The sequence below is a fragment of the Macaca fascicularis genome, chromosome 20 (assembly GCF_037993035.2).
Source record: "Macaca fascicularis isolate 582-1 chromosome 20, T2T-MFA8v1.1".
In the NCBI taxonomy this organism is placed as follows: domain Eukaryota; kingdom Metazoa; phylum Chordata; class Mammalia; order Primates; family Cercopithecidae; genus Macaca; species Macaca fascicularis.
The window spans coordinates 1,423,258-1,447,932 of NC_088394.1; the positions used below are offsets into that span (position 1 = coordinate 1,423,258).

Below are 24,675 nucleotides of genomic sequence, written 5' to 3' on the forward strand. Positions count from 1 at the left end.
CACTCCTGGCCTGAGCTCAGCCTCTGCCTGTCCCTTAATCGGCTGTTTGTCAAGGCTCCTGTAGTGCCCTGAAGCAATGACCGGTCGGCCCGCCAGGGTTGGCCTGGCGCCGGGAGCCTGCGCTGCCTGCAGTGCCCGGCGCGTCCACGTAGTGGCGCCGCCGCACATCCTGGCCGCTCTGGCCCGCCCGGCTCGCTTGTGCGGCTGTGCTGGCGGGGCCGGAAGTATGGGGCCAGCGCGGGGCCGAGTACCGGAAGTGCGGGGCGGGCGCGGGGGCAGAGCGAAAGCCTGAGGACCGGGTCGGGGCCGGGTTCCGGGGCCGGGAGCGGATCGGGGCGACAGCCATGAGGCGGGACGTGCGCATCCTGTTACTGGGCGAGGGTAGGCGCCGGGCCGGGGGTCTCGGAGCTGCGGCGGCCGGGGCGCGAGGTGAGGGTCTCGGGGGTCGGGGGGCGCCTTGACCTTGGTCCCCGCGCTGACCTCCCTGCCCCGCGCAGCCCAGGTGGGGAAGACGTCGCTGATCCTGTCCCTGGTGGGCGAGGAGTTCCCCGAGGAGGTGAGGGGCGCGCCCGCCGCGGGGGTGGGAGCGGGCCCAGCCGGGGGTCCCTGGTGAGCGCGCGGGTCCCTTGCAGGTCCCTCCCCGCGCGGAGGAGATCACGATCCCCGCGGACGTCACCCCGGAGAAGGTGCCCACTCACATCGTGGACTACTCAGGTAGCGGCCGTAGCCTCCCGGGGGCCCGGCCCGGAGCGGTCCGGCGGGCCTGCTGGGTCTGCAGTGGGGTCTCTTCCTCCCCCTAGAAGCCGAGCAGACGGACGAGGAGCTGCGGGAGGAGATCCACAAGGTACCCGTGGTGCGCGGGACGAGGGAGGGGCTGGGCGCGGGCTCGGCCTAATCCGCTTCGCTGGCTGGGGGATTGGACTGAGGTGCTCAGAGTGTCCTTGGCCCTGATCGTTCTGTGACCTCAGCACTGAGGGTTGTTGGGGCCCCCACAGCGCACCCCTCTGGGAGCCGGCACCGCTCAGTCCAGCGGTGCTCCAGGGATAACAGGGCCCTTCCCCGCGGGCTGTCCCTCCCTCCTGCCCAGGTGGCAGCAGCGTTTGCTCTTTCTGTGGGCTCTGTGTGCGCCACCTGCCCCTGCTGTGTACTCCAGCCCACCGCCCCGGCCTCTGGGCACCCGGAGCTCCTAGTACCAGAGCACGTGTGCCGGGGACATCCCAGGCGAGGGCGCAGGCCACAGCCACCCAGGCCAGCCACCTGGCAGACCCTACTGCCAGCGCCCCTCACTGCGGTCCTGTCACTCTGCAGGGAGGGGGGAGGCAGGGGCCAAACAGCGGCTGTCTTGCAGGGTGTAGTGTTGCCGTGTCTGTCCTGAGCCCTCTACTGTAAGGGTCTTGCCAGCCACAGCTATGCTGCTGGGGCCTGGTGTCCCTGCACTAGCAGTGGGTGGGGAAGAGGGTTCTCTGAGGGTTCAGCAGCAGCTGCCAGTGTGACACGGGGCAGTGCCTGCTCTGCCAACACCAGGCTGGAGGCAGGTTTTAGGGAAGGCTGGGCTTTCCCGGCCTCAGCTGCAGTCATGCTGCCTGTGAGCGTCTGGGGCCTCCTGGAGCCTTGAGATGGCATGGAGTGGCCAGGATTGTCAGTGGTGAGCCAACAGCCCTGTCACCCACGCCTCGTCACTGTTCCCTCAGGCAAACGTGGTGTGCGTGGTGTACGACGTCTCTGAGGAGGCCACCATTGAGAAGGTGAGCCCTCAGTGCAGACCCCAATGGCAGAGACACAGTGGCCCCTGGTGGACCCTCAACCCGTGGCCAGTGCCATCTCTCACAGCATTTTGGGGAGCACAGGCTCTCTCCTGTGATCCCACTTCCCCCCAGAGGGTGTGGGACGGCCCCATTCTGAGCCATTTAGGCCAGCAGCCCTCTTTCTTCTCCAGTTTCCAACCCCCAGGGGGAACCTCAGAGGGCCTGCGTCAGAGGCTGCCCTGGGCTCGGGCCCCAGTGATCTTGGGGGTGTTTGGGAGCCACTGGGGTTGTACAGATGAGGCTGCACCTGCTGCCTGCCTTCTCCCACCAGCTTTGTTCCTGTGGCCGGGACTTGGGCCGTCAGTGGGCCTTGACCTCCCGCTTCTGCTCTCTCCGAGCCAGGCTTGAGCTCCAGCTGGGAGCCATGTGCCCACGGGCAGCCTCACCTCACAGCCAGGCTTTGCTTTTCAGATTCGAACTAAGTGGATCCCACTGGTGAATGGGGGGACCACGCGAGGGCCCAGGTAATGAGGGGGATGTGGAAGGGGCTGGGACCCCCGGCTTCCCTGCCCCTGGTGACCATGGGCCTTCAACCCAGGGTGCCCATCATCCTAGTGGGCAACAAGTCAGACCTGCGGTCGGGGAGCTCCATGGAGGCCGTGCTCCCCATCATGAGCCAGTTTCCTGAGATTGAGACCTGCGTGGAGGTCAGTGGGTCTCGGCTGAGGGGCTGAGCTAGGGGCAGGGCCTCCTTCATGCCTCATGTCCTCGGTCGGTTCCCCGGGGCATGCGCCTGCGTCTGTTCCCCCTTTCCCAGTGTTCAGCCAAGAACCTGAGGAACATCTCAGAGCTGTTCTACTATGCCCAGAAGGCTGTCCTGCACCCCACAGCCCCCCTCTATGACCCTGAGGCCAAGCAGGTGAGCATTGGCTGGGGCCCCACACACTGCTTCCCCAGGGGCCTGGGGGGTGCTGGGTTGGGTGGCGTGGTGGGTGGGCACGGGCCGCCTGAGGGTGCTGAGCCAACATCCCCACAGTTGAGGCCCGCGTGCGCCCAGGCGCTGACACGCATCTTCAGGCTCTCAGATCAGGACCTGGACCAGGCGCTCAGTGACGAGGAGCTCAACGCCTTCCAGGTGTGCCCCCGCCCCACCCTCGGTGCCCAGCCCCCTCGAACCTCCGCTGCTGTTAGTGACCGGAACAGGCCGTCTCCGGGTAACTGGCTGACTCCCAGCAACGTTCTCTCGGAGGCAGAAATCCTGCTTCGGGCACCCCCTGGCCCCGCAGGCCCTGGAGGACGTGAAGACGGTGGTGTGCAGGAACGTGGCGGGCGGCGTGTGGGAGGACCGGCTGACCCTGGATGGTGAGGCCGGGTGCCCACCTGTGCCTGGGGAGTGTGGGGAGGGTGCTGTGCCTGGTGCTCCCCCTGCTCTGTCTCGGTGCAGGTTTCCTCTTCCTGAACACGCTCTTCATCCAGCGTGGCCGGCACGAGACCACATGGGCCATCCTGCGGAGCTTCGGCTACAGCGACACACTGGAGCTGACGGCCGACTATCTCTTCCCTCCGTGAGTGGCGCTGGGGTCGAGGCCTACCCTCCCTGAGGGGAGGTCTCACTCAGCAGGCCGTCTGGCGTAGTGCCCTGCCTGGCTGTGCTCTGAACCCCTCAGCATCCACAGAGCTCTTTGTCAGGTGGGGGCTGGCCCCTTGCCAATCCCGCATGCGTGACTTGCTCACCCTGCTGGGGTCAGCAGCTTGGGCTGTGGCCTGGGGGCCTCAGCCAGGCCTCCCACGTGCTGGAGTCAGATAGGCACCCTCCTCCCCATCGCAGCTGCAGGGTTGGGGGCGTACAGGAGCCTCTGGGTCCTATAGGGAGGGTCCGACTGCACAGACGGGGCCGGCAGGGTGACAGAGGTGCCGGGCGTGGTGGCGCAGAGTCTCCTGGGAACCGGATGGGCTGTCGCCTCCCCGCAGGCTCCACGTGCCCCCCGGCTGCAGCACTGAGCTCAACCACCTTGGCTACCAGTTTGTGCAGAGGGTGTTTGAGAAGCACGACCAGGTGAGAGCATGGCGACGCCCCCGCCCCCGCCCCTCGCCGGCACACATGCCACCGCTTCCTTCCTCCTGCAGGACCGCGACGGCGCCCTCTCGCCCATGGAGCTGCAGAGCCTCTTCAGTGTGTTCCCAGCAGCCCCCTGGGGCCCCGAGCTCCTGCGCACAGTCCGCACAGAGGCCGGCCGGCTGCCCCTGCATGGATACCTCTGCCAGTGGACGTAAGCGTGGCCCACACCACACCCTCCCGCTGCGCCACCCTCCCCACCGTAACACTGTGTCTCCCGCCCGCCCCCAGCCTGGTGACCTACCTGGACGTCCAGAGCTGCCTCGGACACCTGGGCTACCTGGGCTACCCCACCCTCTGTGATCAGGACTCGCAGACTCGCGCCATCACAGGTGGGCATCCACCTCCCTGGACCTGGGCCCAGCATCCTGGCGGCCGTCCTAACCTGTGTCCATCCTCACAGTCACCCGTGAGAAGAGGCTGGACCAGGAGAAGGGACAGACGCTGCGGAGCGTTCTCCTATGCAAGGTGGTGGGGGCCCGTGGAGTGGGCAAATCTGCCTTCCTACAGGCCTTCCTCGGCCACGGCCTGGGGGTAAGCACCCTAGACCCCCCACCCCCACCCCAGGGGCTCCAGGTGCGGGGCAGGGCAATCTGGGGGGCGCTGGAGCCAGCGAATGTCGGGACCTCCCCTCCCTCAGCACCAGGACACGAGGGAGCAGCCTCCCGGGTACACCATTGACACGGTGCAGGTCAACGGACAGGAGAAGTACTTGATCGTGAGTGCTGGGGCGGCATGGCCTGTGCCTGAGGGTGGACCCAGGGACACCCGGGCCTGCTTGGCAGAGCTGGCCCAGCACGGCCCTAGGGGGACCGAGCCCAGGGACCCTCCCTAAGGCCACTGTCTGTCCCAGCTGTGTGAGGTGGGCACAGATGATCTGGCCACGTCGCTGGACGCCGCCTGTGATGTTGCCTGCTTGATGTTTGATGGCAGTGACCCAAAGTCCTTTGCACATTGTGCCAGCGTCTACAAGGTGGGGCCCTGCAAGGGCCACATGGCCACGGGGCAGGGTCTGTCCCCCCAGGGGTGCCTCGGCCACCCCAGACTGTACCTCATACTGCTCTCTGCCCACAGCACCATTACATGGATGGGCAGACCCCCTGCCTCTTCGTCTCCTCCAAGGCTGACCTGCCCGAAGGTGGTGTGCCGGTTGGCCCATCGCCAGCCGAGTTTTGCCGCAAGCACCGGCTACCAGCTCCTGTGCCGTTCTCCTGTGCTGGCCCAGCCGAGCCCAGCACTGCCATCTTCACCCAGCTTGCCACCATGGCCACCTTCCCGTGGGTACCCGGCAGCACAGCCCTGGGGACTGGCAGCGTCTGTCATCTGGGCAGTGGGCAGCTGTGGTGTCAGGCCTGGAAATGGGGCCAGAGTGACGGACGGGGTGGAGCTTTGTGTGACAGAGGGAGCCAGTGTCCAGACGTGCTCCTCCAGGGCCTGGCCTCTGCCGGCTGTGTCTCTGGTCTGGGAACCTGGCTCTGAGGCCCTGTGAGTCCAGGACATGGGAGGGTGCCCAGCAGCAAGCCAGGGACATGTGCCTGAGGCATCTGCAGATGATCCTTTTCTCTTGCAGACATTTGGTCCACGCAGAGCTGCATCCCTCTTCCTTCTGGCTCCGGGGCCTGCTGGGGGTTCTCGGGGCCGCCATGGCCGCAGTCCTCAGCTTCTCGCTCTACAGGGTCCTGGTGAAGAGCCAGTGAGGCCCCTGGTACCTAAGTCCCCTCCCCTGACGGTGTGGCTCACTGCTGGGGCTCTGCAGGGGCAGCACAGCTGGGGTGCAGGCCAGGCTGCCACTCTGGGAATGCCCTTCTGCCCGGACTTTTTGTTTCTGAAGGCAGTCGGTCTGCAGCAGGGCCTCAGGCTGCCATGCACTGTCCTGGCTCCTGCCAGACCCCCAGGGTGGGCTGTGGCAGGTGGCTGAGCAGGAGCTCCCGAGTGCTGGCCACCACTGTCAGGGGTTGCCCACCTCTGGGCATCATGTGTGTTGGGCTGGGGACCACAGGTGTGGGAGCCGGTGACCCCAGACCCGGAATTCTCAGGGCTCTACCCCCCTTTCCTGATCCTGGGTGGCCAGTGGGTGTGAGGAGGGCTGGAAGGCAGAGCTTTGGGCCAAAAGCAGGCATTGGGGGGGTTCCCCCCTCAAGTTTGGAGCTATTTCTGTGATTGCAGCAGGAACTGGAGGTTGGGTTCCTGATTAAACTTCACTGTGTCTTTTCCATCTGGGATCCCAGTCTCTGAAGACAACTTGCCTTGATTCAACCTAGAATGTGTTCTTTGTCTTCATGTGGGCTGGAAATGCCACCCCTTCCTTCGTCCCTGGGTCACTGTCCTGAGGTCTCAGGCATGTGCATATGGCCTCTGGAAGGTCCACTCTGGGCCGCTGTGGCCTGGGAGCCAGTGTCCCTGGAGGTCTTGCGGTCTGGGAGTAGGAGCTCACTGCATGAGGACGGTGTGTGCCCGGCATGGATTGGGGGGCACCGGTACCTGAGATGTTTTCCTGATAGCCCCTTCTGAGGGTCCAGTGTGCCCCGGCACTGCCCGCCCACTCCCCAGAGTGTCCTGTCGGCCTCGCTGAGCTGCACCAAGAACCTGGGCTTGTGTGACCATATGTGGTCACCGCCTGCCACAGAGCAGGGTGACCCTGGGGCCCTGACCCAAGGGAGGGAGGCAGGATGGACCAGAAGGAGGGACAGGCTGGGATTTGAGTCCAGATACCTGCTTCTCGGGACCCAGGGCATGGCCTTCCCAAAGTCACCCAGACACATGTCGGAAGGCCTGGTCCCCACCTCCAGTGTCTGCCTTTAGGGAGTGGCAGGTGGGGCTCCCTCCCAAGTCCTGGCCCATGCGGGCCCTGCCTTGGAGCTTGTGGCATTGGCCCCTGAGGTACCTACCGCCTGATGCTATTTGAGCCCGCTGTACCCCACGGCCTGCCTTCTGGGACCACTGCAACCCTAGGAGGAGCCCTCTGAGTGGCTCTTGGAGGAGCTGCCATAGGCACATGTATCTTTTTTTTTTTTGGAGACAAGAGTTTCACTCGTTGCCCAGGCTGGAGTGCAATGGCGTGATCTCGGCTCACTGCAACCTCTGCCTCCCGGGTCCTGGTTCAAGCAGTTCTCCTGTGTAGCTGGGATTACAGGCACGTGCCACCACACCCAGCCAATTTTAGAGACCAGGTTTCATCATGTTGGCCAGGCTGGTCTCCAACTCCTGACCTCGTGATCTGCCCGTCTCGACCTCCCAAAGTGCTGGGATTACAGGTGTGAGCCACCGCGCCCGGCAGTCACACGTGTTTTATCTGTCACCTCCATTGTGGAGGGGTTGGCCCACCTTCCCAGGAGAAGGTCCCCTCATCCCAACTGCAGCCCTGCCCCCTGGGGGTTCCACTCTGTGTCGGAATGCCCCTTGTGCCCAGCCCTGGCGCCTTCTTAGGGCGGGAGGTTTTGCTGTCTTTCATGGAGTTGCAAGAGCGGTCGGGGCCTCCACCCCAGGGTGTGGATGAGTGGGCTGGGCTTGGTCGTCGGAGCCAAGGCGGCTGAAGCAGGGTCTTCCTCACCCTAAGGTGGCTGTAGCGGCCATGCAGGGCGAGGGGCTTCCTTGCTGCCGTGCTAGGTGGGGCGGGGCGTGGGAGGAGGAGGGGGTGTGTCTGCCGCAAGAAAGGAGCTGCAGCCGTGGGAACATGAACCGCAGGGAGCACTGGGTCAGCCTGTAGGGGCGGCAAGCAGTGGTCAGGGAAGGCTTCCTGGAGGAGGTGACATCCTCACAGGCGTGAGCGCAGGAGAGCTGTGAGAGGGCGAACGGACTTACATGGGGGTTTTAGGTGCCCCCTCAACCCCCGTGACTCCATTTACCAGCGGCTGCCGCGGAGGTCCTCTAGTGTGCTGGAGCTGCGCCAGAGCGGGGGTGGGGGTCGGCACTGAGACGCGGTGCTCGCTGGAGGCGGTTCCTGTCCAGGGTGTGCGTCCGCGTGCAGGGTGCGCGCGTGTCTTGGCCGCGCGTGGCGGCGTGTGCGGCAGGGGCGGGCAGGCGGGCGACTCGGTGACGCGGCCCAAGCGCGGCGCCGAGCGGAGCGGGCGGAGCGGGCCGGCTGGGGCGGAGCGGAGTCGTCCGCAGAGCAGCCCCTCCCGGCCGCGGCCGCCGACCCCGGCCCCCGGCCCGGCTCTATGGATAGGAGCTCCCTGCTGCAGCTCATCCAGGAGCAGGTGCGTCGCGGGGTGGTCTGGGGAGCTGGCACCGCCCCCAATGCGGCCCTCCTGCCGCTGAGCTGAGCTTGTGCAGGACCGAGCTCCCCGAGAGCCCCGCTCGGCACCCACCCCATCCCTGCACGACCTTGGCCCCTGTGTCTGGGACCCCAGGAGAGGGCTGACTGGACCAGGGCTCCTGGCTGGAGAAGGGAGAGTCCGGGGAAGGAAGGAAGGGAGGGAGGGAGGGAGAGCGGGCAGCTGGCTGGTCTTGGACCTTGGCCCTCCCCTTCCAGGATGGGTAGGGTGGAAGACGGGGTAACAGCTGAGGAGCTGGAGGACTGGGACCCAGGCACCAGTGCCCTGCCAGCTCCTGGGATCAAGCAGGGTCCCGGGGAACAGGCAGGCATGGGGCACCTGTCCCAAAAGTGCTGGGAGCCTGAGCCTGATGCTCGCAGCCAGCCTGGCCCAGCCCTTTGGTCCAGGGGTCGGGCCTGCACTCAGGCCTTGGCTGGCGGCTCCTCACTGCAGCAGCTGGACCCCGAGAACACAGGCTTCATCGGTGCGGACACCTTCGCTGGCCTGGTGCACAGCCATGAACTGCCCCTGGACCCGGCCAAGCTGGACATGCTGGTGGCCCTGGCTCAGAGCAACGAGCAGGGCCAGGTCTGCTACCAGGAGCTGGTGGACCTGGTCAGTGCCACGGTGGGCAGGCGGCAGGGGCATGGTGTCCTGGCCAGAGGAGGCGGGAAGGCGACTCCTCACTGCAGGGGGGTTTGTGGATGCGGGAAGCTGGGCGAGCCTCCCAGGCAGGGGTGCCATGGGGAGGTCCGTGGCCCACTCTCAGGTCCCTGTCCCCAGATCAGCAGCAAGCGCTCCAGCAGCTTCAAGCGGGCCATTGCTAATGGACAGCGGGCACTGCCCCGGGACGGGCTGCTGGACGAGCCGGGCCTAGGTGTCTACAAGCGGTTTGTGCGTTACGTGGCCTATGAGATCCTGCCCTGCGAGGTGGACCGCCGCTGGTACTTCTACCGTCACCGCAGCTGCCCACCCCCCGTGTTCATGGCCTCAGTCACCCTTGCCCAGGTGGGCCCCCCAGCCGCTGCCCTGGGAGCCTCCGGCGCTCCTGGCCTTGACCAGCCTAACACTCGTGTCCCCAGATCATCGTGTTCCTGTGCTACGGGGCCCGCCTCAACAAGTGGGTGCTGCAGACCTACCACCCCGAGTACATGAAGAGCCCCCTCGTGTACCACCCTGGGCACCGTGCCCGCGCCTGGCGCTTCCTCACCTACATGTTCATGCACGTTGGGTGAGTAGCGCGGCTGCCCGGTGAGCCCCCCTCCCTGCACTGCTGTTACATCGCACTGCTGTTACATCAGAAAGACTAAAGCCCCAGGGCAGGTGCAGCAACTTGAGGCGAGGGCTGGGGGTGGGGCCGGACGGCTGACCCCACCCCTTGTGCCTGTTTGCTCATGTGGCCAGGCTGGAGCAGCTGGGGTTCAACGCTCTCCTGCAGCTGATGATCGGGGTGCCCCTGGAGATGGTGCACGGCCTGCTCCGCATCAGCCTGCTCTACCTGGCAGGCGTGCTGGCAGGTGAGGCAGGCGCGCACCCCCACCCCCTGCCCTGGCCGGCTGCACCCTCACCCGCCGCTTGCTCACACAGGCTCCCTAACTGTCTCCATCACCGACATGCGGGCCCCGGTGGTGGGAGGCTCCGGCGGGGTCTACGCCCTGTGCTCAGCACACCTGGCCAACGTCGTCATGGTAACGGGCCTGCCCGGTGGGGGGTGTGGGGAGGGGCCCCTGGTGAGCCTCACCACTTCTCATCTGCACACCCCCATAGAACTGGGCTGGGATGAGATGTCCCTACAAGTTGCTGAGGATGGTGCTGGCCTTGGTGTGCAGTGAGTAGGGGGCTGGGGGGAGGGCTGGGGGGCCTCTCAGCCTGCAGCCAGGGCACCTCCCACCTGCCGCGTCCCTCTGCAGTGAGCTCCGAGGTGGGCCGGGCCGTGTGGCTGCGCTTCTCCCCGCCGCTGCCCGCCTCGGGCCCGCAGCCCAGCTTCATGGCGCACCTGGCGGGCGCGGTGGTGGGGGTGAGCATGGGCCTGACCATCCTGCGTAGCTACGAGGAGCGCCTGCGGGACCAGTGTGGCTGGTGGGTGGTGCTGCTGGCCTACGGCACCTTCCTGCTCTTCGCCGTCTTCTGGAACGTCTTTGCCTACGACCTGCTGGGCGCCCACATCCCCCCACCGCCCTGACCGGCTACCTGAGGCTGCAGAGGCCAGGGCTCGGCATATGGTGGCCGCCCACCAGGGGCCTTCACGTCTGCCCTTTGTGAACGGACATCTCAGGGCTGCTGCGCCCCTCGGGTGTGGGTGGCCTCAGAGGAGACCCTGTCCCAGCCACCCCCCTGCCCCCAGGACTTGCGGTCTGAGCCTTTTTGGATAATTAATAAATATTTTACACAGCACCAGGGGGCTGTCCCGGGCTTTGGAGACTTGTCAGGACCCCCACACCTGCTGAACAGACCATGAGGGCCCTCCCCACCACTAGGGCCTGGACTTCCCTCCTTGTGCACGTCTGCACCTGAGGTCAGGTGTGGGAGGTGTTTCCGGGCCATGGGTGCTGTGTCTATGGGAGTTGGAGGCACCCAGGAGGGCTGGGGGCCGGGTGTGCGGTCAGACTGGGTGTGTAATCACGCATGAGTCTGGGAAGTGTTTATTGAGCTCCCATAGTGGCTGACCTACTCTTCAGCCTCCCTGCCATCCAGTGAGACCCGGAGGCCTAAGGTTGTGTAGCAGGTGAGCAGGCCTGGACTATAGCCAAGTTCACTCGGCCTGGGTCCCATGCTTCTTGGCTGGCCTAGTGTCCACGTGGGTGGCCAGGCTGGGGCCAAGGTTGGGCAGCAGGTCTGGGCACAGCCTTTGCCCCACGGCCCAGGTCCACAGTGCTGTCTCCACTAGGTGGGGAGCACACAGACTCAGGCCCAGGGGCACGGGCCACCCCAGCCTGCCCACACACAGTTCGTTCACCTTGGCTCAGAGCTGTGGCCCACTCTTGAACCTGGCCCAGGTACAGCAGGTAGTACCTGAGGGTGTACTGTGGGGCCGGCAGGCCGGGCACTGTGACCACTGCCTCATCTGACATGAAGGCCTCCATCTCGAGCTCCAGGCACCAGGACTGCTGTGAGCAGCGAGGAGAAGCAGCCAGACACCCCATCAGGACAAGCTCTGGCTCCGACTCCTGGTCCTAGAGACACACAAGGGCCCAGACTGTCTGCTTCACAGACAAGGACGCTTATGTACCCAAGTCGTGCCCACCCAACTCACCTGAGGCTGTGACTGTGGTGGGTCCACACCGCAGAGGGCAGACAGCTGGGTGACCGCGGCCCCCACATCTGGCAGGAGGCAGAAGGTGGTGGTCGAACAGTGCACAGCCAGCTCAGGGGGATTGGTGGTCACCAGATGCTGTGAGAAGCCAGGTCAGGGTGCCCGGCGTGGTGGACCCACAGGGAGGCCCCGCCCCCACGAAGACCCGCTCTGGAGGCCCCGCCCCGCCGATGCCACGCCCCGATGAAGACCCGCCCTACGGAGGCCCCGCCCTCGAGGCGGGCCGCACCTCGCCGCCAGCTTCCAGGCCAGCAGCCGCTCCAGCTCCCTGTCACATGCTCTCCGCTCTGCCCCTGATGGCCGCTGGCAACTCCTCCCGATACCTGGGGAAGGGCGGTGAGGGGAGGTCCGGCCACAGGGTACGCTCGCCCACCGATCCCTTTATCCCCTTCCACTCTACCAACGGCCCAGGGCTTCCAGCCGCACTCGGGGGTCCGCGCGCACCCGTAGGACCTCTCGATGGCGCTCCGGAATGGCGGCCCAGCGACTGCGGTCCTTACACCCAACAGCGCGGGAAGCCACTATGTTCACGCGGAGGGGCGGGGCCGGCTGCCGGGGGCGGGGCCGGCTGCTGGGGGCGGGGCTTCTGCGTAGGGGCTGGCTGCTGGGGGCGGGGCCTCTGGGTGGGGCGGCCTGTTGGGGGCGGGGCGTCTGCCGATGGGGCGGGCTGCTGGGGGCGGGGCTGGCTGCCGGGGGAAGGGCCTCTGGATGGGGCCCGCTGCTTGGGGAGGGGTCTCTGCGCGTTGCGGCGGGGGCGGAACGCCAGGTGGTCGGGACAGGCTGTTGGGGGAGTGCGCCCTCAGCGAACCAAGGCATCTCACTGGGAAAGTCGAATGTGTGTGGCGGTCGCCGCCGAGGCCGGTTCCGAAGAGGCCTCAGCAGGGCGGGCCAGGGCCTCCGCGAACGCCGACCCTTAAGAGCGCCGAGCGAGGGAACCGGAGTGTTCCTCCCAGCCCCCGACGCCGCGGGCCTAGCGTCCCCGTCCAGGCTGATTGGGCGCACGCGCGGCCCCACTCGCCCCCACCCGTGCGTCCCCGCTGGTCCCGCCCCCGGCCGGAAGTTCCGGCGGTGGAGCTGGGCCGGGCCCGAGAGGATCGCGGGTTCGGGCTGCGGGGCTCGGGCTGCAGGCGCTGGGCCGCCAGGCGCGGAGCTTGGGAGCGCAGCCCAGGCCGTGCCGCGCGGCGCCATGAAGGGCAAGGAGGAGAAGGAGGGCGGCGCGCGGCTGGGCGCTGGCGGCGGAAGCCCCGAGAAGAGCCCGAGTGCGCAGGAGCTCAAGGAGCAGGGCAACCGTCTGTTCGTGGGCCGAAAGTACCCGGAGGCGGCGGCCTGCTACGGCCGCGCGATCGTGAGTGCGCTCGCGCGGGAAGGGCGGCGGCGGCGGCGGCGGCGGCGGCGGCGGCGCCGGGGAGGGCCGGGCCCGTGCCCGGCTGGCCCCACCGAGGGTCTGGTTCCTCTGCGGGGCATGTCCTGGGCTCCTAAAGCCCAGCCGTGGTTCCCGAGCCCAGCGCCGGGTGTCGGAGAACGAGGGTGGGATGCTGGATGGAGGCCGGCCGGGTCGGGGGGAGGGCAGGGGCCCTCGCCCCTTGAGGCTCCCAGGTCCAAAGCCTGGACTCTCCAAAGATTTGGAAAACTTTACAAAACCAAGTGGAGTCAAGCGGATAGGCTCAGCCAGTACTCCACTGTCTGCAGATCCTTGGATCCAGGGGCTTTGACGACTGAGAAGCCTAGTTTCTTGATTCTAGCCAGAGCGCAGAAGCTGGGACGGGCCGTGGGACAGAGGGGGCGCGCTGAGCCTACACCCTCATGCGGCTGGCCCGGCCTTGGTCCCTAGACCCGGAACCCGCTGGTGGCCGTATATTACACCAACCGTGCCCTGTGCTACCTGAAGATGCAGCAGCACGAGCAGGCCCTGGCCGACTGCCGGCGCGCCCTGGAACTGGACGGGCAGTCTGTGAAGGCGCACTTCTTCCTGGGGCAGTGCCAGCTGGAGATGGAGAGCTATGATGAGGCCATCGCCAATCTGCAGCGAGGTTGGCTGACAAGCTGCCCGGTTGTGGGGCCCCTGGGGCCAGGCGGGTGGACTGGCCAGAGAGTGACCTGAAGCCCCCGTTCCCCAGCTTACAGCCTGGCCAAGGAGCAGCGGCTGAACTTCGGGGACGACATCCCCAGCGCTCTTCGAATCGCGAAGAAGAAGCGCTGGAATAGCATCGAGGAGCGGCGCATCCACCAGGAGAGCGAGCTGCACTCCTACCTCTCCAGGCTCATTGCCGCGGAGCGTGAGAGGTGGGACCCTCACCCCAGGTCGCCCTGTCTTGGGGTAATTCTGAATCACCAACTACCAACATGAGCGTTTATTGAAGGTTTTACTGGCGAGCAGAAAACGTGGGGAAGAAGCATGAATGTTAGCCCTGAGGTTGGGGTGTGGTCAGACATCTGGCCAGGTCCATCTCTTACTGGCTCCTGGTCAACCCCCAGGGAGCTGGAAGAGTGCCAGCGGAACCACGAGGGTGATGAGGACGACAGCCACGTCCGGGCCCAGCAGGCCTGCATTGAGGCTAAGCATGTGAGGGTGCCCCCCTCCCACATGTGGGTCTGTGTGTGTGCACCTGGCGTGGGAGCATCCCCGCCTTGTGTTGGGTCTGTGCCCCATGGAGGAGGGAGGTGGGGTGTCCCGCACAAGTGCAGTGCTCAACTCTTCACAGGACAAGTACATGGCAGACATGGACGAGCTCTTCTCTCAGGTGGACGAGAAGAGGAAGGTGAGTGTCTGTCACTTGCTGCGGTGGGTGGCAGGTGCTGGAGCAGTGCCCCTTCCCAGCCTCTGATCGTGTGCCCCTGTGCCACAGAAGCGTGACATCCCCGACTACCTGTGTGGTAAGATCAGCTTTGAGCTGATGCGGGAGCCGTGCATCACGCCCAGTGGCATCACCTACGACCGCAAGGACATCGAGGAGCACCTGCAGGTGAGGCTGCGGCTGGGGGAGCAGGGCCAGCAGCATGGTCCTGGGCCCACTGACTGCCCTCTGCCCTTCTTGTCACTGCAGCGCGTGGGTCATTTTGACCCCGTGACCCGGAGCCCCCTGACCCAGGAACAGCTCATCCCCAACCTGGCCATGAAGGAAGTCATTGACGCATTCATCTCTGAGAATGGCTGGGTGGAGGACTACTGAGATGCCTTGCCCTGCCCAGCATCCTGGTCCAGGAGAGCCCTGGGCGGAAGCCCTCCACCCCTGTACATAGTTTGTGTTGCTGGCCACCCTGGCCCCTTCCAAGTTCAAGTTCTGCTGTTGGGCTCTGGACTATTCCCCCTCTCAGCATAGCTCTTGCTGGGCCATGATTGTCCCCCTTTGTGGGCTGGAAAAGCAGGTGAGGGTGGGCTGGGCTGAAGCCACTGCCGACACTGTCTGTGTAATAAAATCCATGAGCACGAGATGGGACGTGCTGGTGTGTGGCAGGCATGCCTGCCAGCTGCTTTGGCTAGCCGAGGAAGGTGGAGATGAAGACGCTGGTGTCAAGGTTGAGTGTGGCATGCCACCAGCGGTCAGGGAAGTACAGCACCTGGTGGAGAAAAGGGGTGCAGCACAGATTAGCTGGGGGCCTCTGGCCTGGCCTGGCCCTCTCCTGCCAGCCACTGACCTCACCAGCCCGGATGGTACACTCCAGGGGCCGTGCAGACGGTGGCAGGGCTGGATATGTGTCCCGGAGCCAGGCCAGCGTGGTCTTGTTGGGGTGGAACTCTGGTGTCTTCTCAGGTGGGTAGAGGAACCAGCGCTGGGGGCAGGAGCAGCAGCGTCACCCTTGCCTGTTTTGGTCACCGAGCCCCAAGGCTCAACCCCAACCCTGTGCTGACCTTACGGCCGTAGATCACCTCCGAGTACCCGGGCCCATGCCAGTGGAAGGGCACCCCCGAGCCAGCTCCTGTGGGGTTATGAGCACCTGGTGACCAAGCCATTTTGTACCCACCCTCAGAAGCCTCACTCCTCCCCAGTCCTGAGCAGCGTTCACCTGCGATTCCAAAGCTGTAAGCTGGAGCGGTTCCCAGCAGGCCAAATGGGGGTGGGGAGTAGTGCCGAAAGAGAGAGGCCCACTCGGTGAAGTTGTTGTCCCCGAAGAAGTACAGGGTGTCTGCCAGTAGAGACGGTGGGGGCAGGGATCCTGGCACCTGGAAACTCCAGGCGTCCCCACCCCCTACCGCCACCTAGGGCTGACTCACCATTGCCCAGGGAGGTGGGGTCCTGGGGGTGCAGCAGCTGCTCCACATACTCCTGGAACGGCAAGTCCACTGCAGGAGAGAGCCGGGTCAGGACCGGCTGGTCCAGCCGTCCCGGTGCTGGCACACGGGCGGGCGCAGGGGCGGAGCCGCTCACCTTTCTGGTAGGAGTAGGTGTTGGCGGTGCTCAAGCGGACCACTCTGTCCCCAAACGAGGCCAGCAGCCTTTCGCGGGAGCACAGGGCCCGGAACCTCTGTGGGGGCGGGGAGGGGGCTTAGTGGCCGGACCCAGCAGGGGCAAGAGTGGCCGGGGACGGGCGCGCGCTCACCGAGTTGTCCGTGAGTCCCTGCAGGATAACGGGCCTGACGAAGGCGTACCTGGAAAGAAATGCAGAGTCGCGGCCAGGTCCGACAGTCACCCTCGCCGCCCCCGCCCCACACGCGCGCGCGAGATCAGGGAAGGCGGCCTTGGGCGGTCCGGGCAGACGGGCGTGTGAACAGAGCCCGACCTCCGCGATCAAGGAAGCACGTACTGCTGCACGAACTCGGCGTAGGTGAGGTCGGCCCGACGCTCCACCGTGCAGCGCTCCTCCTCCGCCACGGCCCCCGGCCCGCCCGGGCGCCTGCGGGCACAGCTGGGTCAGCCCGCGCCCCGCCCGCCGCACGTGCCCCCACCGCCCCGGCCCCTCCCGGGCCGCTCACCACCCGCCGTCGCCCTCCTCCCCGGAGCCCGGTAGAGCCACAGCCGCCAACGCCCAGAGCGCGAGCAGCCGCGACGCCGGCGCCATGAGCCCGGCGCCCTCAGACAGCCGCGTTGCACGCCGGGAACCTCGGGCCCGTCCGCCAACCATTGGCCGGCAGCTTCGTCGTCGTGGCAACGGCCGGCAGCCGGGACGGACCCCGGAAGTGACCTCCTTTGGCCCGCCCCGGAAGAGGCCTCTACGGGAACGCGGGGAAGGCGGCCAGAGAGCGACTATTGGCGCCGCCGGTTACCATGGCGACAGCGCCGAAAGCCCCCGCCCGCCAGCAGCACCGGGGGCATACGGCGGACCCGCCGCGCGATGGGGTGACACGCAGTGCTGACAGCGGCTCCACTTCCTTTATTGGGGTCTCAGCCTCCGCCCGTCTCGGGCACAAGACCACGCGGAGTTCTGCACGCGGTCGGCCGGGCAGTCAGGTCCCCGGGCCCCAGGCAAGCCCAGCAGATGCCCCGTCAGGAGTACTCGCAGAGGTGGCCGCAGCCCGCGGGACAGTGGGAGCTGCCTTCCAGCCATTTCATGATGTGCTGCAGGTGGCCGCCGTGGCTGCAGCCCTGGCACCACACGAACAGACCCTTGACCACGTGGTGGCAGACGGCACACATGCTAGCGCAGCGGTGGCACCTGGGGGCGGGCAGGAGGGAGGGCGCCTGAGCGGGGGCTCCTGCGCTGCCTGCAGGCCCCTGCCCCAGCTCCCAACCCCACTGCCCCACCTGTCGCAGACCCAGCCCCGGCTGCTCATGGGCCGCTTGCAGTGGCTGCAGTTGACGTGCAGGGTGGTGGAGGCCTGGTTGAGGCAGCTGACGGCGCGGCTAGTGCTCAGCTTGACCACCTCGTTGGACACGTTCCAGAGGCGGAAGCGCTGCAGTAGGTCGATGTAGGAAGTGTACCAGTGCTCCTGGGGGAGGGAGCGCCCGGTGGTCAGGGTCTGGGTGCCAGGGGCAGCGCTGCAGAGGGGGGAGGCCCCGCCCACCACACACCTGGGTCTGCTCGTCGATGTCCTTGCGCACCCGTTCACCCAGGATAATGAGCACAGATACAGCCATCTGCACGTCGCCCTGCTCAGCGTAGAAATGCAGCATGTCGCGCACCAGCACGCTGAAGAAGTCAGGTGGCAGGCGGCTGTCGTAAAGTGCGTGTGAGACAGACAGGAGCGAGAAACAGGAGTCCACGGGGGCCAGGGAGGCCACATCCGCCTCGCTGCCGCTCACGTGCGGGGAGTCGGCCTTGTCCTGCAGGTGCTCGGGTCCGGGAGGCGTGTCCACGATCTCGTGGCGCAGTGGAAAGGCCTCCTGCGGCAGCACACACTCAGGCTCCTCGGCTGGGAGGCAGGGACCAGCAGCCGCTCTGAGTCTCTGTCCTCCATTCACCTCTGAACCCCACCCTGCCCAGACCCCCACTCACGGTGCGCGTGTTCTGGATCCAGCAGGTACAGCTCGTCCTCCTCACCCTCCACATCACCCAGCAGGTAGTCGGCAGGTACGTCGCTGCCCTCGGTTTCCTCGTTATCTGCCCGACAATGGGGTGGGCGTTCAGGGTCCTCTGGGACACCCCCACCCCTCTCCCGTCAGCACCCCAGCCTACCCTCGTTGGTGATGAGTGTGGCCGAGGAGTCGAGCAGAACTGTATCGCTCCGTGCATCTCCTTTGCTGCGGTCCAGCCGCGCCTCACTGCCCAACCCTGGGGCCATATCCTTCAGATTGAAACTGGGGGCAGGAAGGGCCCATGGGTGGGGGGGGCTCGAGCAGCCCCAGCCCCTGGGGAGAGCTGCCCCCGGCATCTACCTGTTCATGAGGGGCAGGCCACAGGAGCCACCCTTGCCCACGCTGTGGTTGAGGTTCGCAGTGGGCACCAGGCCAGGGCTGCAGTAGATGATCCGCAGCATGGTCCATGTTTGCGCCACCTAGGGGCGGGCACTGGTCACTTGTGGGTGTCCTGGACACCCACCACCCCATGCAGGTCCCCCTCTGCCTGGACAGAATGACAAGCCCTCAGCATTCAGCTGCCCCAGGTACCCAATGTCCAGGCCCACCCCAAGTAGGAAAGCTGAGGCTCATAGGAAAGACAAAAATCTCAGGCACTGCCCTAGAGCAGCACAGAGGGAAACAGAACTGGGTGGTGGGGACCTGTGGGGCAGCCAGAGATGGGCATGGGAGCGGCAGCTCACAGCTCCACCACTGCTGGTGCGGGGAGAGCTCCAGAAACAAGAGGGCAGAACAGAAAGCTTGAGTCACACGACTCCCCAGACCACCCCACAGAGGACAGTCCCGGGTCTGGCCCACCCTGGAGCCCTGGCCCTGTGTGATCCTGACACCCTCAGTGATCGGGGCAAGGGCTGTTGGTGTGACCGGCTGGAATCCACTGCGGAGCTTGAGGTCGGGGGGTGGGCACAGCTGACAGATGAACAAGCCCCTGCCCTGAGGTCATGGCCCCGGGGCCCCCAGGCTCAACACCTACCTACCTGGTTGCGGCCAAGCTCTCGAGCCACCTTTGCATTGTGGTCACAGAGCTCTGCCAGTGGCCGGCCAGCCAGCGCGTAACGCTCAGCTGTGTCTACAAACCAGCGCATGCCGCCGCCACCCGGCTCTGTCTCAAAGACACTGAGGGCGCTGGAGGCCAAGCCTGCGAAGGGCTCGGCAGGGTCCAGCTTGCGCTTAAAGAAGATGGGGTGGCGCCGGTCGCCAGTGTAGGGCTTGCGCCCCGACTCGGCAGCCACTAGGCTTTCCTTGGCGGCGAAGGCCAGGTCCCCGAAGAGGCCGTAGCAGAGGCCCTCGGGGTTGGCACGCTCGACAGGCTGGCTGGCATCGCGGAACAGGTGCTGGCACAGTGAGCTGTCCTTGGACCCAGACAGCAGGAAGGAGGGGTCGTGGGGGTGGCGCCAGGCGATTCCCGTAGTGACGTCTCGGTGCTCCTCAAACATGGCAGCTGGCACGAAGGGCCGGCGCACATCCCAGACGTAGATGTTGTGGTCCACCATCATGGAGCACGTGGCCAGGTGGTGGCGACACTCAGGCCGCCACTTGACACGGGCCACTGAGGCGATGGTCTGCACACAGTGCATCTCCTTGGCACGATGTGTGGTCATGTCCCAGACCTTCACCATCTTGTCACGCCCTCCTGTGGCCAACCAGCCCCTGTGGGAAGGCCCACCCAAACCCTCAGTGGCCTTTCCTGTGGAGAGGGGACCCCCTAGCTCTGCTGCTCCGGACTGACTCACAAGTCTGAGGCAGTGAGAGCTTACTGTCAACCTGCTGCCCCCTGCACCCCATGCCACACCTATCCTCGGGGTGCCAGTCGCAGCAGAAGACGGGTCCATTGTGGGCTGTGAACATCCTCTCACACCGGTCGGGACGCCGGATGTCCCAGAGCTGCACGTTGCCATTCTCGAAGGTGGAAGCAAAGGTGAAGTAGTCCCGGATACTGAACTGCACATCCCGCACGCTCTCAGACTGGCCTGCAGGCAGGGGATCGATGCAGGGGAGGTGATGGGGCTGGCCCACGAGGTGCACCCTCAGAGCAGCTGTGGCATGGTGTCACACACCTGCCTGTGGCCCAGAACAGAGGCCCAGAGGGTAGACTGGACATCCCCAAGATCTGCCCAAGAAAGCAGCCACACGCAGTCGCCACAAGAGCCTGGGCCCGGGAGCAGGACGCCAGGTGGTTTTTAACACATACTCCCAGGCCTCATTTGCCCTAGATTCTGCATCCTGCATCGGTCCCTGAGCAAAGCTGTGGTGCATCCTCAGGATGCAGCAGCTGAGCACTGGGCGAGCAGGAACCCACCCAGGCATAACCCACTCCCACGGCCCTGTGGGAGGCCCGAGCAGGAACCCACCCAGCCATAACCCATCCCACGGCCCTGTGGGAGGCCGGAGCAGGAACCCGCCTGGCCATAACCCACCCCACAGCCCTGTGGGAGGCGCAAGGAGGTGTTGACGAGGGTGCCCCAGCCTCGGCCCAGTCCCTTCACCTGAAGCTGGAACTGCCTGGTCCGCCCCAAAGGACTGGATGAGTCAGGGTCCAGGTCCACCCTAGGGCACCACCACGCCAAGAGACTTCGAGGGCGGCACCCAACCTTCCTCTAGGGCCCTCCAGGGGAGGCAGCTCAAGATGTGTCTTTTTTTTTTTTTGAGATGGAGTCTCCCTCTGTCACCCAGGCTGGAGTGCAGTGGCATGATCTTGGCTCACTGCAATCTCTGCCTCCCGGGTTCAAGCCATTCTCCTGCCCCAGCCTCCCGAGTAGCTAGGATTATAGGCGCGTGCCACCAGGCCTGGCTAATTTTTTGTTTTGTATTTTTAGTAGAGATGGCGTTTCACCGTGTTAGCCAGGGTGGTCTCAATCTCCTGACCTCATGATCGGCCCGCCTCAGCCTACCAAAGTGCTGGGATTACAGGCGTGAGCCACCGTGCCTGGCCAGGATCTGTCTAAAGTGGCCCGTAAATTCTCTGAGTCCCTTGAGGGCTCCGCCTTGTGCTTCATACCTAGTCTCCTCCAGGTGAACAAGGGAGAGCTGGTTCAGGTCAGCCATCGGGGAGCTGGGCCTGTTAGGAAAAGGGTCCCGGGGCACTGGACAGCAAACCCACCTCCTCTGCCTCCCTGGGCCAGGAAACCTGGAAGTCCTGGTGGACCTCCTGCTATGAGGCAGCCTCTGCAGCTACGACGTGAGGGAAGAGAGTCATGCAGTGGCTCTCTGCTCATCACCGGGGCTGGCTGGGAGACCGCTGGGGCTCTGCCCTCCTTTACCCCACAGCTAGCCTCAATTTCTGTTGGTCTCATCTCTTGCCTCTTCCCACTTCACTGCCCTGGCTCACATGCAGTCCAGCCCAACCTGCCCCAACCCTCCCGTGCTGATTCCCTTTCCCCCTGAGAAAGCCCTCTGAGTGATCCTGAGGGCCTCTGATGCACGGAGCCCTTCTCCACCTGCATGGACAGGCTGGGCACTGGCAGAGATGCCCACCTGCCCTGACCCGCCTCTGTGGCCTCACCCGAGAAGGTGCTGACAGAGTCCTTTCTGCGGAGGTCAAAGCACTTCATGAAGCCATCCTGGGAGCCACTGAGCAGCACGTGGGCTTCAGTGGGGTGGAAGCACACTTTGTTCACCGTGCGCTTGTGTTCTGTGAACAGCTGGTCCTGCTTGTTGCGGGACGGCCGGCCCAGGTTCCATGTGACCACCACACCATTGGTGGCTGCTGTGGCCAGCAGGTTCTCATCCATCTGGTGCCACACCACGTCAGCGCAGCTCAGATTAAGTGAAGGCTTACGCCCCACACGCAGGTTCAGCTTCTCCACGAACTGTTCCTCCTCGATGGCATAGATCTTGAAAATGCTACGGCCTGCCACGACCACCTGGGCTGCGTCACGGCACACACTGATGGCATTGGCGGGAGCGTCCAGGTGGCAATGCATGGTGCGACCCGTCAGCACGCTGCCACCCAGGGCTGTGGTCACACGGGACATCTTCTCCATGGCTGCACAGGTGATGAGGTCAGGGGTTAGGAGGTCAGTGAGGTGGGCTGGTCTGGTCAGCCTGGGTGGGTCATCAGTTCAGACCTTTCACCCAGGTTGGGACCCCAGAACTGCTTGGGCCCGGGCTGGTCAGTTTTAGTGAGCCAGTCCAGGGCTGTCTATCAACCGATCAGCCTGACAGGCAAGCTCAAATTCACTGGAGTCCGTCAGTCCAGTCCATCACCCTGGCTGAGCGGTGAGAGGGCTCCCTAGCTTCCCTTAGGCCTGTCAGTTTCATGTCTGACTTCCATGGAAGACCCTAGCTGGACATTCCCGGCCCAGGCCACCTCTCGGTCCCCCTATCAGCCAGATCCGGGCAGTCACTAAACCCTCGGTCAGTCAATCCCAGCAGGGGAGCGAGGAAACTCCCGCCGTCCACACTGTCAGCCCTGGGGGCCTCCGAGGGCGGCGGGGCTCTAGGGAGGAACAAAAGAGGGGAGGGAACAGAGGGCTAGAGGGGCCCGAGGGCTCAGGCATTAGACGCGAGAAGGGCCCAGAGGGACATCAAGGTCCGAGCTACTCAAGAAGCTCGAGGTGTCTGGCGGGACCGGAGGCAGGAGAGAAGCCGGCGACCCGGAGAATAGGGTTCCTGGGAGCGGCGCAGAGGTTCCCCGGCGCAGTGGCGCGGGGCAGCCGTTCTCGCCGCGCGAACCCCAATCTTTTACTAAAAGCGCACGGCTATCCGGAACCGCCGCGCCGGAAGACGCTGTCTTTCCCGCCCCTCGCCGGAAGTGGTCCGTTCTTACCCTCCCCGTTCAGGTAGTGGGAACAGACTCTCGCCCCACACCACGAAAGTTCCGGGTCTGGAAGCTGCGTTGGCTGAGGCCGGGAGAGGCCCAGGACTGGAGTCTGCGGGCCTCCCTGAGCGTCGCCATTGCGCTTCGGTGCTGTGCTTGTGTGTTGTTTATTTATTTATTTAAACGGAGTCTCGCTCAGTCGCCCAGGCTGGAGTACAGTGGCGGGACCTCGGCTCACTGCAAGCTCCACCTCCCAGGTTCAAGCGACTCTCCTGCCTCAGCCTCCCGAGTAGTTGGCACTACAGGCGCCCAGCACCACGCCCGGCTAATTTTGTATTTTTAGTAGAGACGAGGTTTCACCATGTTGGCCAGGCGGCTCTCAAACTCCTGAACTCAAGCGATCCTCTGGCTTCAGCCTCCCAAACTGCTGGGATTGCAGGTGTGAGCCACCGCGCCTGGTCTGTGTTTTTTAAGTCTCAATTTCAGTATGTTAATACCATCTCCTATTCCAATCCCCAGGTTCATCATGACGTCTGGTCATCCCTGGACAGGTTCCGAGCTTCCCCTCCTTCCTCACTCCTGCGACCTCAGGAGCAGCCTCCCAACAGCTTTCCTGGGTCCGTCGTTCCCCTCTGATCTGAAACCCGCACGGAAGTCAGGTACCAGGTCTTCTGCCTGAGGCCTCTGGCAGCTCCCACTCTACTGTGAATGAGCCCCCAACACCTGGCCTCTGCCTTCCCCTGTGTACCTCCAGCCACAGCAACTTCCACCCCCATTCCCAGCCCACCAAGCCCTTTCCTGTCTCGGGGACATTGCGCATGCGATGCCTCCTCCACAGAGAGGACCTCCCTGACCACTGTCCTAATGGGCCTTTCCATCACTGTGGCCTCCACGGCACTTGTCACCACCCATTCGTTTGTTTACTGGTTGTTGGTCACATACGAGTGTGAATTCCACCAGGGCAGGAATCACATTCTGGCTCAGTCCCCACCGAATGCTCAGTGCCTGACACACTTGTTCAACCAGTTGCCCTCTTTCTTTTTTCAAAACGTTTTGAAATGGAGTTTTGCTCTTCTTGTCCAGGCTGGAGTGCAGTGGTGCGATCTTGGCTCACTGCAACCTCCGCCTCCCGGGTTCAAGCGATTCTCCTGCCTCAGCTTCCTGAGTAGCTGGGATTACAGGCATGCGCCACCATGCTGGGCTAATTTTGTATTTTTAGTAGAGACTGGGCTTCTCCATGTTGCTCAGGCTGGTCTCAAATTCCCGACCTCAGGTGATCCACCCGCCTTGGCCTCCCAAAGTGCTAGAATTACAGGTGTAAGCCACCGTGCCCAGTCTCTTTTTAAAATTTTTTGAGACGGAGTTTTGCTGTTTCACCCAGGTTGGAGTGAGGTGGCGCAATCTCAGCTCACAGCAGCCTCCACCCCCTGGGTTCAAGTGATTCTGCCTCAGCCTCCGTAGTAGCTGGGATTACAGGCAACCACCACCACGCCTGGTTAATTTTTTATATATTTAGTAGAGACAGGGTTTCACCATATTGGCCAGGCTGGTCTCGAACTCCTGACCTCAGGTGATCCACCCCCCCCTCCCCGCTTTGGCCTCCCTAAGTGCTAGGATTACAGGCGTGAGCCACCATGCCCAGCCTCAGTTACCCTCTTTCGACCTTTCTTCCCTGGGCGTCAGACATTGCTATTGGTGCATTGTGTAATCTTTTGCGACATCCTTGTCCCTGCCTGTTACTCTGTGCATAGAATAGGGCTCATTTCTGCTTCTCCGGATGGGTGGGCTAGAGTCTAGATACTTTGGAGGGAATATTATGTGTAGTGACTTTAGTGTCGTCTCTGCCTTTAAGGAATGGGAGGTCCTCTGCCTTCCGTGTAGTCACTGTTGTTTCCATTCTACCACATTGGCATCCAGCCTCTACCCCTTTGTTGCAAGAAAGAATAAATCTGATAAGAGGCACAGGAGAATCCCGAGACCTGGGACGCCCAGGGCAGATACGCCATCCTATACTGTGGCCTGGTGACCTAAGAACAA

At 64.4% G+C, this 24,675-nt stretch overlaps 5 protein-coding genes, 1 long non-coding RNA gene and 1 other non-coding gene across 44 annotated transcripts; 4 read left to right on the forward strand and 3 right to left on the reverse strand.

Annotated features, from left to right (window-relative positions):
- The first annotated feature begins 245 nt into the window (after window positions 1-245).
- RHOT2 (ras homolog family member T2) lies at window positions 246-6,076 on the forward strand. Of its 31 annotated transcripts, none has more exons than XM_045382720.2 (19): window positions 246-429; window positions 498-556; window positions 633-714; window positions 801-844; window positions 1,692-1,745; window positions 2,217-2,269; window positions 2,344-2,452; window positions 2,563-2,664; window positions 2,782-2,880; window positions 2,999-3,107; window positions 3,190-3,310; window positions 3,717-3,801; window positions 3,873-4,015; window positions 4,093-4,193; window positions 4,265-4,395; window positions 4,502-4,579; window positions 4,715-4,834; window positions 4,936-5,138; window positions 5,432-6,076. In XM_045382720.2, exons 1-19 carry the CDS (start codon window positions 345-347, stop codon window positions 5,556-5,558), a joined length of 1,905 nt encoding a protein of 634 aa, XP_045238655.2. In that variant the 5' UTR covers window positions 246-344; the 3' UTR covers window positions 5,559-6,076. The 31 variants fall into 31 exon arrangements, 30 of the variants coding, with proteins under 30 accessions (XP_045238655.2, XP_073884501.1, XP_045238656.2 ...); XM_074028400.1 differs by having other exon boundaries at window positions 2,361-2,452; XM_045382721.2 differs by having other exon boundaries at window positions 804-844.
- A 1,819-nt stretch (window positions 6,077-7,895) lies between these two features.
- RHBDL1 (rhomboid like 1) lies at window positions 7,896-10,508 on the forward strand. 4 transcript variants are annotated; one of them, XM_005590800.3, is made up of 8 exons: window positions 7,896-8,057; window positions 8,568-8,729; window positions 8,898-9,122; window positions 9,197-9,345; window positions 9,519-9,631; window positions 9,702-9,802; window positions 9,882-9,942; window positions 10,025-10,508. In XM_005590800.3, the coding sequence occupies exons 1-8, from the start codon at window positions 8,019-8,021 to the stop codon at window positions 10,294-10,296; spliced, it is 1,122 nt and encodes a 373-aa protein (XP_005590857.1). In that variant the 5' UTR covers window positions 7,896-8,018; the 3' UTR covers window positions 10,297-10,508. The 4 variants fall into 4 exon arrangements, with proteins under 4 accessions (XP_005590857.1, XP_073884531.1, XP_005590855.3 ...); XM_074028430.1 differs by lacking the exon at window positions 9,702-9,802; XM_005590798.5 differs by lacking the exon at window positions 7,896-8,057 and having other exon boundaries at window positions 8,100-8,729.
- A 232-nt stretch (window positions 10,509-10,740) lies between these two features.
- On the reverse strand, window positions 10,741-12,417 carry LOC102130075 (uncharacterized). The gene is made up of 4 exons (XR_012429572.1): window positions 12,249-12,417; window positions 11,368-11,505; window positions 11,127-11,287; window positions 10,741-10,997 (listed from the first exon to the last, which is right to left on the reverse strand). It is a non-coding gene; the product is annotated as an uncharacterized protein (transcript).
- Window positions 12,418-12,491: 74 nt separating this feature from the next.
- STUB1 (STIP1 homology and U-box containing protein 1) lies at window positions 12,492-14,857 on the forward strand. Of its 4 annotated transcripts, none has more exons than XM_074028422.1 (7): window positions 12,492-12,772; window positions 13,117-13,457; window positions 13,545-13,710; window positions 13,903-13,990; window positions 14,130-14,186; window positions 14,274-14,390; window positions 14,472-14,857. In XM_074028422.1, the coding sequence occupies exons 2-7, from the start codon at window positions 13,316-13,318 to the stop codon at window positions 14,595-14,597; spliced, it is 696 nt and encodes a 231-aa protein (XP_073884523.1). In that variant the 5' UTR covers window positions 12,492-12,772; window positions 13,117-13,315; the 3' UTR covers window positions 14,598-14,857. The 4 variants fall into 4 exon arrangements, with proteins under 4 accessions (XP_073884523.1, XP_005590860.1, XP_073884522.1 ...); XM_005590803.4 differs by having other exon boundaries at window positions 13,259-13,457; XM_074028421.1 differs by having other exon boundaries at window positions 14,274-14,857.
- JMJD8 (jumonji domain containing 8) lies at window positions 13,764-16,633 on the reverse strand. Its single transcript, XM_045382741.2, is given in 10 exon segments — window positions 13,764-14,985; window positions 15,064-15,198; window positions 15,278-15,345; window positions 15,433-15,552; window positions 15,641-15,709; window positions 15,795-15,891; window positions 15,967-16,015; window positions 16,171-16,260; window positions 16,340-16,585; window positions 16,587-16,633. Coding segments are annotated over 10 exon segments (1,002 nt in total). The 3' UTR covers window positions 13,764-14,904.
- Window positions 16,634-16,717: 84 nt separating this feature from the next.
- WDR24 (WD repeat domain 24) lies at window positions 16,718-22,606 on the reverse strand. 2 transcript variants are annotated; one of them, XM_015442322.3, is made up of 9 exons: window positions 21,382-22,606; window positions 19,672-19,849; window positions 18,857-19,529; window positions 18,180-18,298; window positions 17,980-18,101; window positions 17,800-17,904; window positions 17,376-17,716; window positions 17,109-17,293; window positions 16,718-17,019 (listed from the first exon to the last, which is right to left on the reverse strand). In XM_015442322.3, exons 1-9 carry the CDS (start codon window positions 21,860-21,862, stop codon window positions 16,851-16,853), a joined length of 2,373 nt encoding a protein of 790 aa, XP_015297808.3. In that variant the 5' UTR covers window positions 21,863-22,606; the 3' UTR covers window positions 16,718-16,850. The 2 variants fall into 2 exon arrangements, with proteins under 2 accessions (XP_015297808.3, XP_073884499.1); XM_074028398.1 differs by lacking the exon at window positions 21,382-22,606 and adding an exon at window positions 20,878-20,937.
- A 65-nt stretch (window positions 22,607-22,671) lies between these two features.
- LOC135968713 (uncharacterized) lies at window positions 22,672-24,675 on the forward strand. Its single transcript, XR_012429573.1, has 3 exons — window positions 22,672-22,895; window positions 22,982-23,077; window positions 23,158-24,675. It is a non-coding gene; the product is annotated as an uncharacterized lncRNA (long non-coding RNA).

Bases quoted from the DNA above. Each gene is read 5' to 3' on its own strand.
- RHOT2 (XM_045382720.2), top strand. From the start codon at position 345: ATGAGGCGGGACGTGCGCATCCTGTTACTGGGCGAGGGTAGGCGCCGG. The intron at 2,881-2,998 runs GTGTGCCCCCGC...TCTCGGAGGCAG, and splicing joins AGGAGCTCAACGCCTTCCAG to AAATCCTGCTTCGGGCACCC. The intron at 4,194-4,264 runs GTGGGCATCCAC...CCATCCTCACAG, and splicing joins GCAGACTCGCGCCATCACAG to TCACCCGTGAGAAGAGGCTG.
- RHBDL1 (XM_005590798.5), top strand. From the start codon at position 8,334: ATGGGTAGGGTGGAAGACGGGGTAACAGCTGAGGAGCTGGAGGACTGG. The intron at 9,123-9,196 runs GTGGGCCCCCCA...TCGTGTCCCCAG, and splicing joins CCTCAGTCACCCTTGCCCAG to ATCATCGTGTTCCTGTGCTA. The intron at 9,346-9,518 runs GTGAGTAGCGCG...TCATGTGGCCAG, and splicing joins TACATGTTCATGCACGTTGG to GCTGGAGCAGCTGGGGTTCA.
- STUB1 (XM_045382740.2), top strand. From the start codon at position 12,614: ATGAAGGGCAAGGAGGAGAAGGAGGGCGGCGCGCGGCTGGGCGCTGGC. The intron at 13,711-13,902 runs GTGGGACCCTCA...GTCAACCCCCAG, and splicing joins ATTGCCGCGGAGCGTGAGAG to GGAGCTGGAAGAGTGCCAGC. The intron at 13,991-14,129 runs GTGAGGGTGCCC...AACTCTTCACAG, and splicing joins CCTGCATTGAGGCTAAGCAT to GACAAGTACATGGCAGACAT.
- WDR24 (XM_015442322.3), bottom strand. From the start codon at position 21,862: ATGGAGAAGATGTCCCGTGTGACCACAGCCCTGGGTGGCAGCGTGCTG. The intron at 19,530-19,671 runs GTGTGGCATGGG...GCCTTCCCACAG, and splicing joins GACTGGCACCCCGAGGATAG to GGGCTGGTTGGCCACAGGAG. The intron at 17,905-17,979 runs GTAGGCTGGGGT...ATTGTCGGGCAG, and splicing joins CACACTCATCACCAACGAGG to ATAACGAGGAAACCGAGGGC.